This window comes from Malaclemys terrapin, chromosome 8, assembly GCF_027887155.1.
Source record: "Malaclemys terrapin pileata isolate rMalTer1 chromosome 8, rMalTer1.hap1, whole genome shotgun sequence".
Lineage (NCBI taxonomy): Eukaryota > Metazoa > Chordata > Testudines > Emydidae > Malaclemys > Malaclemys terrapin.
Genome location: NC_071512.1, coordinates 81,889,616 through 81,909,224, shown reverse-complemented (window position 1 = coordinate 81,909,224; position 19,609 = coordinate 81,889,616). Strand labels below are relative to the sequence as shown.

Here is a 19,609-nt window from a genome sequence, read left to right as displayed (position 1 = left end):
GTCACTGAATTCTGGCTATGTCATTCTAAACTCCTAATCAGCATGCACAGTAAATGACAATAACTAAAGTCACATTTATCAGGGGCTCTTATCCTTGAGGCTTGATCTATACTTAAAAGTTAGGTTGACAATACCACACCCTTGACCACTGTAGGCACAACTAACCCCTAATTAGCAGCTTTGTGTAAAGAAAAGTGCTTCTATTGATTTAGACTTTGTTCTGAGAGTAGTGTTCCTACAGGGATGGAAAAACCCCTTCCATTGGTCTAGGCTGCATCTACACTATGGGTTTATGCCAGCATAGCAATGGTGGTGTAGTTCCTGTGTCGTAGACACAGCCTTAGGTATAGTAGCACTCAAACCAAGAAAAGGACAGGGCAGCCAAGAATCACTGGATTGAGAAAAGCCACTACTAGAACTTGACCGTTAGACGACATAATGTCAAAACACTCCTGGTGGCTGGTCTGATTGAACAATAAGATCTGAAGAAGGCTAAAGATGAGGTTTCATTAATGAGACTGAGAATTTGGTCCACACTGTGGCATAATTAGGATACATGAAATTGATAGAGTAAAAGAATAGCTGATGAAAGTAAAATGGCTGTAACAATATTTCTTTACAAAGCTCTTTGAGATCTACTGATTAGAAGAACTATATAAGAACTAAGTATTATTTATTATATTCTGAAAGAGTGCACAGCTGTCCTACCACAAAGTACTTTCAGACAGGTGTGAGAACAGTGTTGGCTTTATCAGACTCCACCAGAAAATTTAAGAAGGGCCCAAGTTCCAAAGTTCAGGGCTACAAAATCCAAGGGGTCCAGTCCAATCAAATGCAAAAAAGATTCACAATAGGAGAGGTCAGCCAAACCTAACAATTTCTTCAAAATATAAAATATAGATTATCCACATTTGTGCATCAAATACCAGATGAGAGAGCCAATGCTCTGTAGGAAGAAACAGTACTTGAAAAGGGAACAACCCAGTAGCTTAGCATCTCACAAGAACACTCCGTGCTTTGCAGCACTGCAGCTGGTCGGGAAATGTGTTTTTATGGCTGTGAAATATTGTGTTGAGAGCTGACAAGGTGGAAACTAAATCAGACAAGAGAAATGCACTTCACAAAACAACTTCTCCTTTTAAGTTGTTGTTTGCTCATTCTGTAGAGCTGAAACCAGAAATGACTGCAGGATCTTTATCGAGTTGCGTTTTTTTGCTGTTATTTAGTTCCATCAGGTCCCTTTGGGCAGCTGAAATTTCCTGCAAAAGTGAAGATGGTAACCCGGTTGATTGGTAAGTAAAGAACATGTATGGAGAAGTTTTGGAATGTAAAATCATTAAGTAGATGGATCAGAGAACTGTAATGCATATGAATTTGTATCTTAGTCTCTTCTACTTTGGAGGTAGTCTTTGCACCATCTCTGGTGAGTGAAATGTAGATTACTGAAATTTGATTGAATTTCATTGTAACTAACCCATCATTGCATTATGACTAGCTGCAAAATGATCATTGGTTGACAACAAAAACCTAATTTCCTATGATCAAAGTGAGCATGCAAGCTGTGTTCTTATGGCAAACCTCCAGGAGTTAGGTGCATTTAAAGCAGCATTGGTAGCATCCAGGTTACAGTGAGGAGTTGTGAAAGTGGCTTTTCACTGCTAGGAAACATGGTTGGAAAGTTGGAAAGTTGGAAGTCTTTGTTATTATCTCAGTCTTAGGCCAGTCCTCATAAGGTGTCTGTATCATAACAAAACACTGGTGTGAATTGACCCCCTTCCTTGGCCATATCAGCTCAGTGGCCAAGAAATGTTTGAAAAATAAAACTGAACCCCCTCAAGATGGATCCAGACTGAGCATATTGGCAAGCAGAGTGTGGGGAAAGTGCTGTTCTGTGATTAAAGAGAGGATGTCATCTTCTGGGACTCTAGGTCACGTGGGGCTGTCAGTCTCCAGAAATGCCAGCACTAGAACTGGCAGTAGTAACTGGCAGCAACGTGCTTACAGTATTACATCACTAAACTGATTGATTAGATAATGCACCTTGACCATGAAAAGTGTTAACTATTATTATTATTCATAAATCTAATCACAGGTTTTAGCAATGGAACAGGTACTGTTAGAAACACTGATCACCAAAGATAAACATCAACCAATTTACAAAAGAAAACAGTCATTTCTTGCAGATTATCCCAATTATCAATCTGGCTACAAGTTACATACTTGGAAAATTGGGCCCTGATCCTGCTAACACTTGTTGAGTGTATGCTTTACTTTAGTCACATGACTAGTGCCATTGAAGTCAATACTTCATAGTTCATAAGACTGTCTTTGTTCTGTGTCTGCACACTGCTTAGCACAATAGGATCTTGTCCTAGGTGCTACAATAATAAAAATAATAATGAATGTTTGCAGGGTCAGATCCTTAGCACAGCCTGTCAATGGGTTAAAGACAGCATCACTTTTCATTTCCTTCAGTATAGAATTTGTACGTGTCTTAGGGCTAAAAGAAGAACATATTTCATCATAATATAATGACAAAACACATGAACTTACAGATCACAAATGCGCAGGGAAATTCCTCTCCTGTGCTTGTTATGAAAGATTTATGAGACATCATATCCCTTAGGCCTGTACATTTTGCTATTCAATTATATTGTTTATATTACACAATCATTGGTGTTAGCAGTGCAATGAGTCTATGACTATTTAAGACATTTTAAATGTTCACAGACAGGTAGCTAAGGCCCCAACCCTGCAAAATGACCTGTGCAGGTCGACTCCTGCATCAATGTGAACCGTGTAGATCAGTTTACAAACTTGGTTCACAAGATACATAGAATCAAGTTTTTAAGGGGGGGGGGAGTGGGAAATTTCTTTCAAAGTATGGCTACTTGACCAAGAAGGCCACGTTTCACTTTTTTGGTAATTCAGGCCTGTTGCTAAAAAAATATTCAAGGATTACTTGATTCCGATTTTCTGTGGTATGAAGTAGCAATAAGGAGCAGAAGTGAAACTGTTGCATAAAACTTCCTATTGCACAAAAGACAATTGCATGCTATAAAACAGATTGCACTGAATTCTATTGACAGTATTCAGTTAGCAGCAGGCTGAATTGACTATTTAATATTCTTTGGTTTCATTCTACAATATTCCATAGTTGCTTATTACTGGCATTCTTGTACCTTCCTCTGTAGCATTTCATACTAAACTAGATGGATTACTTGTCTGATTTACTATGGCAACAATTATGTTCCCAAGTCTCATCTGGAATAAACTCTATATCAGGGGAATAAGTTGTCAAATGTCTCCAGGTATTTACATTACATTTAGGAGCTCATCTTGTAATCTTTACTCATGTAAAACTTGGCCTGTACTCAATAAGAGTTTAATCTGCGCAAAGGATTGTAGAATCAGTAATCTGTTATGAGGGCAGAATGTGCCTCTTTTTCATTCATTTGAATGAACTCAGAAGTTTCACCACAAAAAAGAAAAGCACCTTCCCGAGAGGCATACAGCTCTTACTAGTGATGCTTTTGTGGTAATGTGCAAGTGAAGACACGTTCTTCCTGTTTACACAGCTTTTAGCCTCCGGAGGATATCCCACAGTGCCTAGGTGACCACTCTGGCCAGCAGCTCTGATGCCAGGTAAACCGATATCCACTCCTCCCCCTGTAAAGCCCCTGGAACTTTGAAACTTCCCTTCTTGTTTTCTTGGCAAGTGCTCACTTATCTGGCCAGGTGAGGATCCCCTGTTCGAAGCAATGCTGAGCTGCTGGAGCTTATCAGTGTTTGGGGAGAGGAGGCTGTGCAGGGACCCAGGATGTCCTGCGATCACACACGCATCCCCTTCCCACAAAACTGGAGAGAGCTGCACTGTGGGCAGGGCCAGCTCTAGAGTTTTTGCAGCCCCAAGCAGGGAGAAATAAAAAAAGCCGCGATCGCGATCGGTGGCAATTCGGCGGCAGCTCTAGCGCCACTTCATTCTATGGCAGCAATTCGGCGGGAGGTCCTTTGCTCCCAGAGGGAGTGACGGCCCCGGCGCCGAATTGCCGCCGAACTGCCGCCCCCCTCTTCATTGGCCGCCCCAGGCACCTGCTTGCTATTCTGGTGCCAGCCTTGACTGTGGGATAGCTGCCCTAGAGCACTGCTCTCAACAGCAATGGAAGTGCTTCTAATGTAAACACTCTCTGACATCTGAGGAATTAAGTGAGTACACAAACCAGTGCTTTACTTTCACTGGTTCCCTGTCACTGGTGAAATTTACAGCGCAAAAACTCTGCAAGTGTAGACATAGCCCTAGACTCCTAGCAACATCTGTGAAACCCCTATTGCCTTCTGCACATTTTCACAGGTGTAACTGATTGAAACTTACTGAACAATTCTGCTGATGAACCACAAGGAGGAATAGAATCTAGCTCATTCTGTTTTAGCTGTGTTAGGGCTCTGAAGAGCTCTGTAAAATGCAATAAAAAAGATTTTCTGTCACCAGATGTAACACAAACAGAGAGCAGAATTGTTGAAGAAGACAGTGTCATTTTTCCGTGTAGAATTGCCCTGCAAAGTATTCTAAATAGCAATGGACATGCTTCAGGGTGTCTAGAATACTAAGGGCCAAAGTCAGGCCCATTGTAAGTGGATTCAACTCCCTTAAATTCAATGGAATTACACCCATGTACATTAGGGCTGAGTGTTGCCTAAGGGTATGTCTACACTACGAAATTAGGCCGAATTTATAGAAGCTGGTTTTATAGAAATCATTTTTATACAGTCGATTGTGTGTGTCCCCACATAAAATGCTCTAAGTGCATTAAGTCGGCGGACTGCGTCCACAGTACCGAGGCTAGTGTTGACTTCCAGAGCGTTGCACTGTGGGTAGTTATCCCATAGTTCCCGCAGTCTCCGCTGCCCATTGGAATTCTGGGTTGAGATCCCAATGCCTGATGAGGCAAAAACAGTGTCGCGGGGGGATTCTGGGTACATGTCGTCAGCTCCTCCTCCCCCCCCCCCCCCGTGAGAGCAACGGCAGACAATTGTTTTGCGCCTTTTTTCCTGGGTTACCTGTGCAGACAACATACCATGGCAAGCATGGAGCCCGCTCAGCTCAGCTCACCGTCACCATATGTCATCTGGGTGCCAGCAGACGTGGGACTGCATTGCTATACAGCAGCAGCTCCTTGCCTTTTGTCAGTAGATGGTGTATTACGATTGGTATCCATCATCGTCGTACTCCTCAGTGAGTTCAGTCAGAGGTGCCTAGGCAGACATGTTTTGTCTCCTGGAGACTCAGTCCTGCCGACAGTCCTATTGCACCATCTTGACGATGAGGGCTAGCAATCGTAATGCAGCATCTTCTGCCAAGCACCCAGAAGATGCCGATAGCTATCAGTCATGCTGCACCGTCTGCTGCCAGCCTAAGATGTAAAAGATAGATGGACCAGATTTGTTCTGTATTCATTTGCTTCCCCCATCCCTCCGTGAAATCAACGGCCTGCTAAACCCAGGGTTTTCAGTTCAATCTTTGGGGGGGGCCATTCTGTGTAACAGTTGTTTGTGTTTCTCCCTGATGCACAGCCACCTTTGTTGATTTTAATTCCCTGTAAGCCATGTCATCACTCGTCCCTCCCTCCCTACATGAGAAAATAGTTTAGCACCTTTTTTCAGCTCAGACGCCATAGCACTGGGATCATGGAGCCTGCTCAGATCACCGCAGCAATTATGAGCACTATGAACACCATGCGCATTGTCCTGGAGTATATGCAGAGCCAGAACATGCCAAAGCAAAACCAGGTGAGGAGGCGATTGCAGCGCGGCAACGAGATTGATGAAGAAATTGACATGGACATAGACCTCTCACAAAGTACGGGCCCCAGCAATGTGCAAATCATGGTGTTAATGGGGCAGGGTTCATGGCGTGGAATGCCGATTCTGGGCCCGGGAAACAAGCACAGATTGGTGGGACCGCATTGTGTTGCAGGTGGGGGACGATTCCCAGTGGCTGCGAAACTTTCACATGCGTAAGGGCACTTTCATGGAACTTTGTGACTTGCTTTCCCCTGCCCTGAAGCGCCAGAATACCAGGATGAGAGCAGCCCTCACAGTTGAGAAGCGAGTGGCGATAGCCCTGTGGAAGCTTGCAACGCCAGACAGCTACCGGTCAGTCGGGAATCAATTTGGAGTGGGCAAATCTACTGTGGGGGCTGCTGTGATCCAAGTAGCCAACGCAATCAGAACCTGCTGGTGTCAAGGGTAGTGACTCTGGGAAATGTGCAGGTCATAATGGATGGCTTTGCTGCAATGGGATTCCCTAACTGTGGTGGGGCGATAGACGGAACCCATATCGCTATCTTGTCACCGGAGCACCAAGCCAGCGAGTACATAAACTGAAAAGGGTACTTTTCAATGCTGCTGCAAGCGCTGGTGGATCACAAGGGACGTTTCACTAACATCAACTTGGGATGGCCGGGAAAGGTACATGAAGCTCGCCTCTTCAGGAACTCTGGTCTGTTTCGAAAGCTGGAGGAAGGGACTTTCTTCCCGGACCAAAAAATAACCATTGGGGATGTTGAAATGCCTATAGTTATCCTTGGGAACCCAACCTACCCCTTAATGCCATGGCTCATGAAGCCGTACACAGGCAGCCTGGACAGTAGTCAGGACCTGTTCAACTATAGGCTGAGCAAGTGCAGAATGGTGGTAGAATGTGCATTTGGATGTTTAAAAGCAAGCTGGCGCAGTTTACTGACTCGGATAGATCTCAGAGAAACCAATATCCCCATTGTTATTGCTGCTTGCTGTGCACTCCACAATCTCTGTGAGAGTAAGGGGGAGACATTTATGGCGGGGTGGGAGATTGAGGCAAATCGCCTGGCCGCTGATTACACACAGCCAGACACCAGGGCGGTTAGAAGAGTACAGCAGGGCGCGGTGCGCATCAGAGAAGCTTTGAAAACCAGTTTTGTGACTGGCCAGGCTACGGTGTGAAACTTCTGTTTGTTTCTCCTTGATGAACCCCACCCCCGGTTCACTCTACTTCCCTGTAAGCTAACCACCCTCCCCTTCCCCCTTCGAGCACCGCTTGCAGAGGCAATAAAGTCATTGTTACTTCACAGTCATGGATTCTTTATTAATTCATCACACAAATAGGATAACTGCCCAGGTAGCCCGGGAGGGGTGGGGGAGGAGGGAAGCGCCGGGTGGTATGGGGGAGGAGGGAAAGACAAGGACACACTGCACTTTAAAACTTTAAAACTTTAACACTTATTGAAGGCCAGCCTTCTGATGCTTGGGCAATCCTCTGGGGTGGAGTGGCTGGGTGGCCGGAGGGTCCCCCCCCCACATTCTTGGGCGTCTGGGTGAGGAGGCTGCGGAACTTGGGGAGGAGGGCTGTTGGTTACACAGGGGCTGTAGCGGCGGTCTCTGCTCCTGCTGCCTTTCCTGCAGCTCAACCATACGTTGGAGCATATCAGTTTGATACTCCAGCAGCTGGAGCATCGACTCTTGTCTTCTGTCAGCAATCTGACGCCACCTATCCTCTTCAGCCCGCCACTTGCTCTCTTCAGCCCGCGATTCAGCCCGCCACCTCTCCTCTCGTTCATATTGTGCTTTTCTGCTTTCTGACATTGTCTGCCTCCACACATTCTGCTGTGCTCCGTCAGCGTGGAAGGACATCTGGAGCTCCGAAAACATATCATCCCGAGTCCGCCGTTTTCTCCTTCTAATCTTCACTAGCCTCTGCGAAGGAGAAACATTTGCAGCTGGTGGAGGAAAAGGGAGAGGTGGTTAAAAAGACACATTTTAGACAACAATGGGTACACTCTTTCACGTTAAATTTTGCTGTTCACATTACACAGCACATGTGCTTTCGTTACAAGGTCTTATTTTTCCTCTTATATTGAGGGCCTGCCGGTTTGGTGTGAGAGATCACTCACACAGTGCCAGGCAACAGAATTCGGCTTGCAGGCAGCCATGGTAAGCCACAGTCTTTTGGCTTTTTTAACCTTCATAACATTTGGGAATGGTTTCAAACAGCAGCGCTCTCATTTCCCATACCAAGCACCCATTGGGTTGGCCATTTAAAATGGGTTTGCAATGTAAAAGGAGTGGCTGCACAAACCCAACTATCCCTCCTCCCCCCCGACACCCATTTCTCTGGGATGATCACTTCACCCCTCACCCCACCACATGGCTAACAGCGGGGAATATTTCTGTTCAGCCGAGCAGGAACGGGCACCTCTGAATGTCCCCTTAATAAAATCAGCCCATTTCAACCAGGTGACCGTGAATGATATCACTCTCCTGAGGATAACAAAGAAAGATAAGGAATGGATGTTGTCTGCATGTCAGCAAACACTGGGACCATACGCTGCCATGCTTTGTTATGCAATGATTCCAGACTACGTGCTACTTGCCTGGCGTGGTAAAGTGTCCTACCATGGTGGACGGGATAAGGCAGCCCTCCCCAGAAACCTTTTGCAAAGGCTTTGGGAGTACATGAAGGAGAGCTTTCTGGAGATGTTCCTGGAGGATTTCCGCTCCATCCCCATACACATTAATAGACTTTTCCAGTAGCTGTACTGGCCGCGATTGCCAGGGCAAATTAATCATTAATCATTAAACACGCTTGCTTTTAAACCATGTGTAATATTTACAAAGGTACACTCACCAGAAGTCCCTTGTGTGCCCTGAGGGTCTGGGAGCATGCCTTGGATGAGTTTGGGGGTTACTGGTTCCAGGTCCAGGGTGATAAACATACCCTGGCTGTTGGGGAAACCGGTTTCTCCGCTTCCTTGCTGTGATCTATCTTCATTGTCTTCATCATCGTCATCGTCATCTTCCTCGTCCCCCAAACCCGCTTCCGTGTTGCGTGATTCTCCATTGATGGAGTCAAAGCACAGGGTTGGGGTAGTGGTGGCTGCACTCCCTAGCATGGCATGCCGCTCCGCGTAGAAGCGGCATGTCTGCAGCTCTGCCCCGGACCTTCCGTTTGCCTCTCTGGCTTTGTGGTAGGCTTGCCTTAGCTCCTTAATTTTCATGTGGTACTGCTGTGTGTCCCTGTTATGGCCTCTGTCCTTCATGTCCTTTGAGACTTTTTCTAATGTTCTAGCATTTCGTTTACTGCTACGGAGTTCAGCTAGCACTGATTCGTCTCCCCATATGGCGAGCAGATCCCGTACCTCCCGTTCGGTCCATGCTGGAGCTCTTTTGCGATCCTGGGACTCCATCATGGTTACCTGTGCTGATGAGCTCTGCGAAGTCACCTGTGCTCTCCACGCTGGGCAAACAGTAAATTAAATTCAAATGTTCGCGAGGCTTTTCCTGTTTACCTGGTCAGTGCATCTGAGTTGAGAGTGCTGTCCAGAGTGGTCACAATGAAGCACTGTGGGATAGCTCCCGGAGGCCAATACCATCGAATTCCGTCCACACTACCCCAAATCTGACCCGGAAAGGCCGACTTCAGCGCTAATCCCCTCGTCGGAGGTGGAGTAAAGAAATCGGTTTAAAGGGCCCTTTAAGTCGAAAAAGGCTTTGTCGTGTGGACGTGTCCAGGCTTAATTCAATTTAATGCTGCTAAATTCGACCTAAACTCATAGTGTAGACCAGGCCTAAGACTTTTGTTTCCTCTGGAACAAATTTGCGTAGGGCTGACATCCACAATGGCAATCCCAGAACACTGACTCACGCTGTGGATATGTTTCTATCTTATATATTTTTATATTTTTGGAACATACTTTTAAAATGTTTTCAGTTGAAGTTTATTTTCATGGATACAGTTCTCTCTGCGGGAGGCCCTGTTGACTCAAAGCTCTCCTGTGGCATAAGGCAGAAGGGGCTATGGCTTATCCATCCCAATAGAATGATTTATAATTACTAATAATCCTTCATTGTTTCAGGTTTCTTCTTTACAAGTTACCAAATTATATAAGAAAAGCGAGTCCCGGGACTGGGCTGGAGTACATGTACATGGATTCTTTGACGCAAACTTGGCAATTGAGTAAATTCCTGATCAATATGACACAAAGTGCCCTGGGGCAAACATTAAACCAACTTTATGAAGCTTATAAATCCAAGGCAAGGCATATTTCATTATCATTTTTAACACATTTTCTTTATATTATAGTTTAAAAAATACTTCTAAAATGTAAATGAAAGGAAACCAATGACTGAGCCAAAATACGTGTTTATAAGCATTGTTTATAGCAGAAGCTAATTTGGGCTGGTTTGGTAAATCTAGACAAATTAGAGGATTGGGCCAAAAGAAACCTGATGAGGTTCAACAAGGACAAGTGCAGAGTCCTGCACTTAGGACGGAAGAATCCCGTGCACTGCTACAGGCTAGGGACCGAATGGCTAGGCAGCAGTTCTGCAGAAAAGAACCTAGGGGCTACAGTGGACGAGATGCTGGATATCAGTCAACAGTGTGCCCTTGTTGCCAAGAAGGCTAACAGCATTTTAGGCTGTATAAGTAGGGGCATTGCCAGCAGATCGAGGGACGTGATCATTCCCCTCTATTCGACATTGGTGAGGCCTCATCTGGAGTACTGTGTCCAGTTTTGGGTCCCACTCTACAAGAAGGATGTGGAAAAATTGGAAAGAGTCCAGCGGAGGGCAACAAAAATGATTAGGGGGCTGGAGCACATGACTTATGAGGAGAGGCTGAGGGAACTGGGATTGTTCAGTCTGCAGAAGAGAAGAATGAGGCGGGATTTGATAGCTGCTTTCAACTACCTGAAAGGGGGTTCCAAAGAGGATGGATCTAGACTGTTCTCAGTGGTAGCAGATGACAGAACAAGGAGTAACGGTCTCAAGGTGCTGTGGGGGAGGTTTAGGTTGGATATTAGGAAAAACTTTTTCACTAGGAGGGTGGTGAAACACTGGAATGGGTTACCTAGGGAAGTGATGGAATCTCCTTCCATAGAGGTTTTTAAGGTCAGGCTTGCCAAAGCCCTGGCTGGGATGATTTAGTTGGGAATTGGTCCTTCTTTGAGCAGGGGGTTGGACAAGATGACCTCCTGAGGTCTCTTCCAACCCTGATATTCTATGATCTAAGTATTGGAATATTCACCAGCTTTGAGGATTGTCTGCCCCAGTCTTTGCAGTTCACCCTAATTGAGTGACCTCAGTTAGCTCCCCTGGGACCCCAGTCCCAGGCAAGAAAAGTCTTTTGGACATGTATTTGTACAGCACCTAATGCAATGGGTTCCTTGTCCGTGATGGGCTTCTAGGTGCTACCGCAATACAAATAATAAAGTACTATGATAAATAATATATTGCCAATAGAAAAGATATTCAAAATTCTGATTTTTACGCTGTCCCTATGGGCTCTGTCTTTTCATCCTTACTCATGCTGAGCAGTATTTGAATCTTCATGTACTCCCACTGAAATCAAGATGACTACTCACAATGTAACATACTGTTTGATGGGCCTGGTATTCCACTGCTCCGCACCTTGCATAGTCATTTAGACTTGTGCAAAGTGGTTGAAAATGGTATTAAAGCCAAACATTTTACACCCACTATACACAGATATAAATGACTATACAAGGAAGTGGAGAATCAAGCTCAACCTGAATACAGGTGGCAGAATTGAGCTTTATGTGTGTAACTATTCTTTGCTGTCCATATAATCTAGTATGTAAATTTTCCTCCTTACTGTTCTGAGCACAGTGGTTCTTAGCTCTACAGTTCTGAGTAACTCCACAACTGTCCATAATCTAGAGAATGTACCATTACTTTCCCCCATCTCTGGTCACACAGAAGTGAATTAGACATTGAGTGTTAATCTTGGCTATGTCTTTTCATTTTTCTCATGGGTTCAGGTTAGAACTGTAACATTATTTTAACATATTTAGTTTATTTGAATTTGTGTATGGGAGAGATTTCAAGAAGCCAATCAAATATTTGCCTTATCCTTGTGCTCAGTAAGTGGAAGATGCTGTTTACAATCCAACACTGGAGCCAATAGTAGCTAATCTTTCAGTTCTGCCAAGACTTGGGGAGAACTCTACTGAAAATGATTAGGCCAGTGGCTCTCAATCTATTTACCATTGTGGTCTGCATATGGAACGCTCTATGGGTTATGTGGGCCACATCCACATAGTATATACTACCTGTATGGCCCTGAGGATGTCACTTGGGCCGCAGCTATGTGCTGATTGTGCCGCAAGCAGACTGTGGGCCATCATTTGAGAACCACTGGATTAGGCAAAGAGAGCTTTTAGGAAGGACAGGATGGAATAAGCGTGCGACTAATATAATATAATATTAGGAACTGGTCCTCCTAAAGAAGAACAATTGGCACATCTGCATTTTCTAAACAAGCATTTGACAAACACTTTCTCAACATGTAGTTGTAAATCAACAGCAGAATGCAAAAGAAAAAGCTGCACTGCAGGTTGTTGCCCAATAAAGCCCTTACAAATCATGTTATTGCACATATTTGATCTAACCATCTCTCTGGGAAGGCCTCTTCTACTGTTCAGGAGAGCATGCATTTTTGGTTGCACTTCATATTACATGAAAGAATCAAAATCTCAAAGCTGTATTCTGTTCTAATTTACTCCAATGCTAACCCCATTCAAATCAATGAGGTTGCAGCCCTGTGAGAGGAGAATTTGTCCCAAAGTCTTCCATCTCTGAAGTTCTTTGTTCTGTTACAAATAGAAGTACTCTTTCCTTTCTTTGAATTTAATGTTTCACTAATTGGATATTTCTCTGCAGAACGACAGCACTGCCTATGTGATATACAATGATGATGTCCCTCACTCAAAGCATTACAGCTGGAAACAAGGACACACTAAAGGTACAGGGATAGTCCGGTAGTACTGTTCTTTGCTTTTTTCTTTATGGGTGAGAATTTCTGTCTTTATCTATCTCTATATATTGAAAATGAAACCCCTGTTTGAGCCAAAGCAAAAGAGCAGTTTGTGTGGTAGGGTTTGTTGTGTACGTAATATTAACACATGCCAATGCTGTATCTACATTTTTTGGATTTCCCTTCATGGCATCTGTGCTATAGAGCAGCTCCACATCTATAGTGCCCTTACACCCTTCTCACTGGTGCTGAAATTAATATTCCTCACTTTTTGCAAGTAGAAAGCCACACTCTGCCCTGTGCCCAGTTGCAGCCAGTATTGCCAGCAACACTGGCTGGGACAGCGACAGCTTTTCAACTATCCTACGTGACAGAATGAGAAATACAAACCCCCAAATTCTGCTCTACCAATAGAAAATTACATAGTGGGTAAGGAACTGAGCCTACAATTCAGGAAATGACTTAAGTATGTGGTTAAGTCCCACTGAAGTCACTGGGACTTAAGCACATGCTTAAAGTTAAACAAATGCTTATGTGGTTTCTGAATTGGGGACTCAGTGAATTTCTAATTGTTCCAAGGGGGAAGGGGGCCAGATTTGGCCAGACTCCCTGTAGAATGAGCAGAGTCTTTGACCCCCTAAATCTTCGGATTGCAGATGTGATGAGGTCCCTGGAAACCTTGTCCCTTCTCTGCCTCCATGGCAGTATGCCTGCTAGGAGAGACATTTCCCCACCACCTGCTGCCTCCTCTAAGCCATGCTTGGGGAGGGATTTGCTCAGTGGTGGTGGACAACCATGTCGACAGGGTGAGTTTTCTCTTACATGATGAATCCCTATTAGGCTGGCTGAGGATCAGGTGCTGTGGTGTGGAGACAGAGTCAAAGCCATTATTCTTATGCTGTTACATTTCTAAATATAATTTAGATGGGAAGTAAAAAGGAGGTGTTGGCCTTTGTGCTCATTAAAGATCCCATGGTACTTTTCCGAAGTAGGGAGTCAGCTCCAGTCAGGTTCCACTGGAGAGTTTATTAATCACTTTCTTTCCTAGTATGTCATGTAGCATTGTCATGAATCAGTGATTCTGTTCCATAGAGATGGCTGCACTTTGGTGGTAGGTAAACTGATTCCTGTATTTATAGTTAGTTAAGTGCTTTGTGATTCTTTGAAAAAAATATGCTATAGAAAGGCAATACAAAGGAAACTAAGATTGTATTTCTAGCTCTGCCATAAACTTTCTGGGACACCATGGGCAAGTCACTTACCCTCTCTATGCCTCAGAGTCCACATTTATAAAATGAGTCTAATACATCAAAAAGAGGTATGAGGATTAATGCATTAATATTTGTGAAAAATTTACAGATCTTTGATGGGAGGCACTGTAGGTGTGAAAAGTGTTATTGTTGATTTATTATCTATTAAGGTAATATATAATATTAGCATAAAGAAAGTTAAAATAGGACATTACCATCCAGTTTGAATTGTATTGCCCGCTGGTATTAGAATAGTACAATGTTCTTATGTATTTCCTAGATGGGTTTCTTAATTTATCTGCAATAATTGTACTTTGACAGGATTTCTGCTCTTGGACAAATCACAAGGTTTCTGGGGGATTCACAGCATCCCTCTGTTCCCTCCATTTCCTGAGGAGGGTTATGGATATCCACCGACTGGAAAGCAAAATGCACAGATGGCCATCTGTATAACATTCAGATATAACCAGTTTGCAGAAATAGGTATGGCAAGCTCTTCCTTAATCAGTTTGTGTGTAAAGGACTTTGAAAATGTAAAGCTTTGTAAAAGTGCATAATTGTCATTATTAATAATAATTTAAACTTTCTTCATGATTTAAAATGCTCTGATAACATCACATAGGCATTGCTGGAGTTGGAATAACAGCACTGACACATCAGAAGTATGTTTGCAATGTTGTTGTAGTCGTGTTGGTCGCAAGGTATTAGAGAGACAAGGTGGGTGAGGTAATTTCTTTTATTGGACCAACTTCTGTTGGTGAAAGAGACAAGCTTTCAACTTACATTGAGCTCTTCTTCAGGTAAAATATGGCATGTAGTAATAGCAGGGGTGGGAAGATAGGAATTTATATGAGTATCTTTAGTCACATAAAATATCAATACTAAAAACAAATGGAAATAAATCTTTTGAACACCTGATTCAGAAATACTGGCATGTACCTCAGAATATAATTCTGCTCTGAAAAGTGACTGTAAAAAGCATTGTGGGATGCAATGTTCATTGTCCCTCAATGCTTTTCATATCATGTGTGCTTAGTTTATAAGTCAAGGGATGTCTCACTGAATTACCAGCCCTGCAAACTCAACCTGGATTCTGAAAGTCAAGTTCTGTTCTTTCCTGCTCACACATCTTCAGTGATAGAGATCCTGCATGCCACTTTACATCCCTGGATCACAGTCTAAATTCCAATCAGTTACACCTATGAAACCCTTTTCCCAGCAATAGGGCTGCAGATGGGACCACAAAGGTGGACGTAAACTCAGTGTCCCAATGCCCTGAATTTTAGGTGCCCTGCCAGTTATTGGAATCCACAGCCCTGAGTTAGGTGCCCCTGTACAATGCATGGGAGAGATAGGCACCTAAGAATGGGATTCAAAAAAGCCAACATGCTGGAGTGGGGAACTATCTAAATTAGCAAATAGGAAATGTTGAGGAGATGAGCGGGGCTTATGCCCTGCTCCTCAAAGAGAGCTAGGCAGCTAACAGGAGGCGCATCTTGCTACATGGGATTCACTCTCCTAGAGTTTGGTGCCTAAACCAGGTTAGTCCTTTCTTGCAAAAAACACTGGTGGTGCCCTTAAGCCCAGTGTCACTGAAGCAGGGACTGGAACCTCAGTCTCCCAAGTGAGTGCCCTAACCACTGGGCTATAGAGTCATTCTCACTTTTTCTCTGGCCCAATGTATATGTAAGTATTTTGTACAAACTTCAACAGGAGGGTCTAAGAAACATCTAGCCCAGATACCCCATAGCAATGGTGAGCAACCTCAGCCTGGAGGCCGCACGCGGCCTGTCAGGGTAATCCACTGGCAGGCCGCAAGACAGTTGTATACATTGACCATCCACAGGCATGGTCGCCTGCAGCTCCTAGTGGCCACAGTTCGCCATTCCTGGCCAATGGGAGCAGCTGGAAGCAGTGGCCAGCATGTTAGACATCTATATCTTAGTTAGACACCTACATCTTTTTGTGGACCCTTCTGCAGCCCTATTGCTGGGAAAGGGGTTTCACAGGTGTAACTGACTGGAACTTAGATCCTGATCCTGCAGACATGCCTGTGCTTACACGTGTGACTTGCTTTCAATGGGACTGTGTGTGTGTGTGTGTGTGTGTGTGTGTAGTCTCTGCAGGACTGAGGCCTTCACTTACCATTCTGTCAGTGATGCACAAGAGGAAATAGAACCCAGCTTACGCTATCAGCTGTGTTGAATTGGCAGGCTTATAGGAATAAAAAGCAGTAGAAATATTTTTTGTCACTAAAGTCAATAAATCTGACCTTGAACATATTAAAGAGACCGGATGTGAGGCGTGAAAGGGCACCAAATTTATATAGTTACTTGTCAGATTAGAACCATATTTTAGGAACTTAAATGCTTATCTTTAATACATCCTAATCTTGTACTTGTTAATGTCTTTGGTTTTGTTCAGACAAACAGTTGTTATGCTACAATCCAAACATCTACAGCTGCTCCATCCCTGATATCTTTCACCCTGACCTCCCAAATCTGCAAAAACTTTGTGTAGGTTCTGCGCTGCCTCTAGTCCCTTGGCGCCACCTCTCCAAACTCCAGTCAGCCCAGGGAGAAAACTTCCTCCACTTTGCTAAATCACGCTTTTTTGTTGATGGTAAGAAAAACTGTCTTTATCCAATACACGCTCTTGGAAAATAAACAGAGCATTTTCTTGAAGGGAAACAGAGAAGTTCAACCACAGACAGGAACATAACAGACGGTAGGGAACATTGTTGCATCATAATTTTGACACTTTTGGAAACCACCAACAAAGACACAAAATAGGAGATATGCTAGTAGCAAGATAGTCAGAGCAAAGAGAAAAGCTGCATGGTACTTTGTATTTTAAGGTGTTCAGTATAGGGATCTTCTAAAAACAACTCTACTTTTACTACTGAGGGGGAGGGATAGCTCAGTGGTTTGAGCATTGGCCTGTTAAACCCAGGGTTGTGAGTTCAATCCTTGAGGGGGCCATTTAGGGAACCAGGGTAAAAATCTGTCTGGGGATTGGTCCTGCTTTGAGCAGAGGGTTGGACTAGATGACCTCCTGAGGTCCCTTCTAATCCTGATATTTTATGATTCTACTCAAAGGAAAAAATGGGCTTGTGTATTTCTTTTTTGCTGCTTCAGCATGTACGAAGAAGGTATGAAAGATTTCTTTTTCAGTGTTTGGTTGGTTGCTTGCTTTTTCTTGCTTATTCCTTGCATTAGAGATTCTGGTTGTGTCTTCTCTGGAAGACTCTAAGGTGGCTGGAGGACTAATGACATCACAAAAACTAAGCGATTGAGAGCTGAGCAAATGAGAAGGAAGGAAATATTAGTCAGACTGTTTCAAACTGTACTTTTTGTTCAGTTTTCTTAATGCCTATTTAGCTCTTATAACTAATTTAATGCCTTGGAGAAAGAAGGTCTTTGTTAAAGATTATTTTCCCACATCTTCTGAAATTACACAGATATCTACGTAGCCTGGATGGCTCAACAGTTGCAGACAGATTTGTTAGCAGAATCCTGGCAGCATGATGGACAGGAGCTTCCCTCAAACTGCTCTCTCCAACACCATGTCTACAACATAAACCTCATTAAGACACCGTGGAATTCCACTTTCAGTTCCTATTATGATCACTCTAAATGGTGTGTTTCCTGGAGATATGAAGATCAATGGATGTGTATTGGAGACTTAAACCGTGCTCCTCAACAGGCTTGGAGAAGCGGTGGGTTCATTTGTACCCAGAATCCGTACATTTACAAAGCTTTCAGACACATGATCTTCCATTACCATAGCTGTAATAATTCCCGAAGATGGATATGAATGAACCACAGTTCTCAAACACTGTACACACCTATTACATAGAGTATAGCGATTCCCCTCCAATTCTGCTCTGAAAAATGGCACTGTAAGGTTCTGTATTTTTTGTCTCTTGAATCATTTCTACAATAAAAGTGCTCAACTTTTTACAAGTAAAAATTTTCTTTCTAGCTTCCAGCCCAGTAAACTCAATCAGGACTCTGAGAGTCAAGCTCTGGTCTTTCCTTCTCTGACCTTTTCAACAGTAGGTTCTGCCTGTCACACATACACAACCCCATTGCCTTTGGTGTGTGCATAGATGTAACTGATTGGTGCTTAGTAAGCAATGTTGTTGATGAGGCATCAGAAGGAACAGAATCCAGTTCACTCTCCGTAAGCTATTTTGGTTGTGCAGGATTAATGGGTGTAATTAACACTACTATATACATTTGTCACCTGTGGCATGCTCAGGTGAAGTTAATGAGAAGTCACTGAAGTCAATGGGAGTCTTTTCATTGACTTCAGTGGGACCTGGATCACATCCTAGAGTTAACAAACATGACTGAATATGGACAGGGAGGCAAGCAGACCTGTGGAGTAAGAAGGTGCTAGTTTTACACATACTTTTTAGAGAAAAAAGACACTTTAAACCATAATTTCTTAATTTTTCAGAGGTGATTTTAGTACATGAAGAAGTTACTCACTTTGTGCAGTAATGATGGTTCTTTGAGATGTGTCCCCCTATGGGTGTCTGTGTCCCTGCGCTGCTGATTGGAGAACTTCAGTAGCAGTATCCGTTGGGCCCGCACATGCGCTGTCTCTCCTTGTGCTGTGCCACGAGGCTAGTCAGTTCATCCAGGCTAACCGTCCTCAATTCCTTCTCTACCACCGAGTCATAAAGGAGAACTCCAAAGTAGAAGGGAGGAGGGTAGGTCGTGGAGCTCTCAAAGGGGGACACATCTTGAACAACCATCGTTACTGCACAAGGTGAGTAACCTCTTCTTCAAGTAGTGTCCCTATGGGTGCTCGACGATAGGGGACTCCCGAGCAGTGCCCCTCCTGGAGGGCGAGGCTTTGGAGTCGAGTCTGTTACAGATGACAGTACAGTGGAGCTGAAGATGGCATCAGAAGCAGAGTCCCCAGTGATCACATAGTATTCTGCGAAGGTGTGGACTGATGCCCATGTCGCCACCCTGCGGATCTCTGAGATAGGGACATCCTTAAGGAAGGTAACAGATGAGGAGATCGATCTTGCGGAATGTGTACGGATCAAGGCAGGAGAGGTCACATTACGAATTTGGTAGCACTGTCTGATGCAATTCTAGACCCATTTAGAGAGTCTTTGGGCTGATATTGCTGAGCCCTTGGATATTTCGGACATAGAGAGGAAAAGTCTAAGGGACTTCCTAAAGGCTTTTGTCCTATTGAGGTAGAATGCTAGGGCTCCCCTAACACCTAAGGTGTGCAGTATAGCGTCCCTATTGTCTTGGAGTGGCTTGGGGTAGAAAATGGGAAGGTGGATTGACTGACTCATGTGAAAAGGGGAGGTTACCTTAGGGATGAACCGTGGATGCAGCCTGAGTGTAACCGTGTCTGTAAAGAATGCTATATAGGGGGGATGTGCCATCAAAGCTGCCAGCGGCACTGACTTTCTAATCTGCCTGGAGGTGCTCAACCCTCCAGCCCTGAAGCCCCCACCCTGCCCCACCTCTTCCTGCCCACATCCCAATACTGCTCCACCCTGCCTCTTCCTGCC

The 19,609-nt window shown here is 44.1% G+C and overlaps 1 protein-coding gene across 1 annotated transcript; it reads left to right on the top strand.

Moving 5' to 3' along the window:
* The first annotated feature begins 1,042 nt into the window (after positions 1–1,042).
* Positions 1,043–18,025, top strand: DNASE2B (deoxyribonuclease 2 beta). Its single transcript, XM_054037789.1, has 6 exons — positions 1,043–1,292; positions 9,891–10,068; positions 12,718–12,799; positions 14,383–14,544; positions 16,486–16,683; positions 17,522–18,025. The coding sequence occupies exons 1-6, from the start codon at positions 1,180–1,182 to the stop codon at positions 17,875–17,877; spliced, it is 1,089 nt and encodes a 362-aa protein (XP_053893764.1). The 5' UTR covers positions 1,043–1,179; the 3' UTR covers positions 17,878–18,025.
* Positions 18,026–19,609: the final 1,584 nt, after the last annotated feature.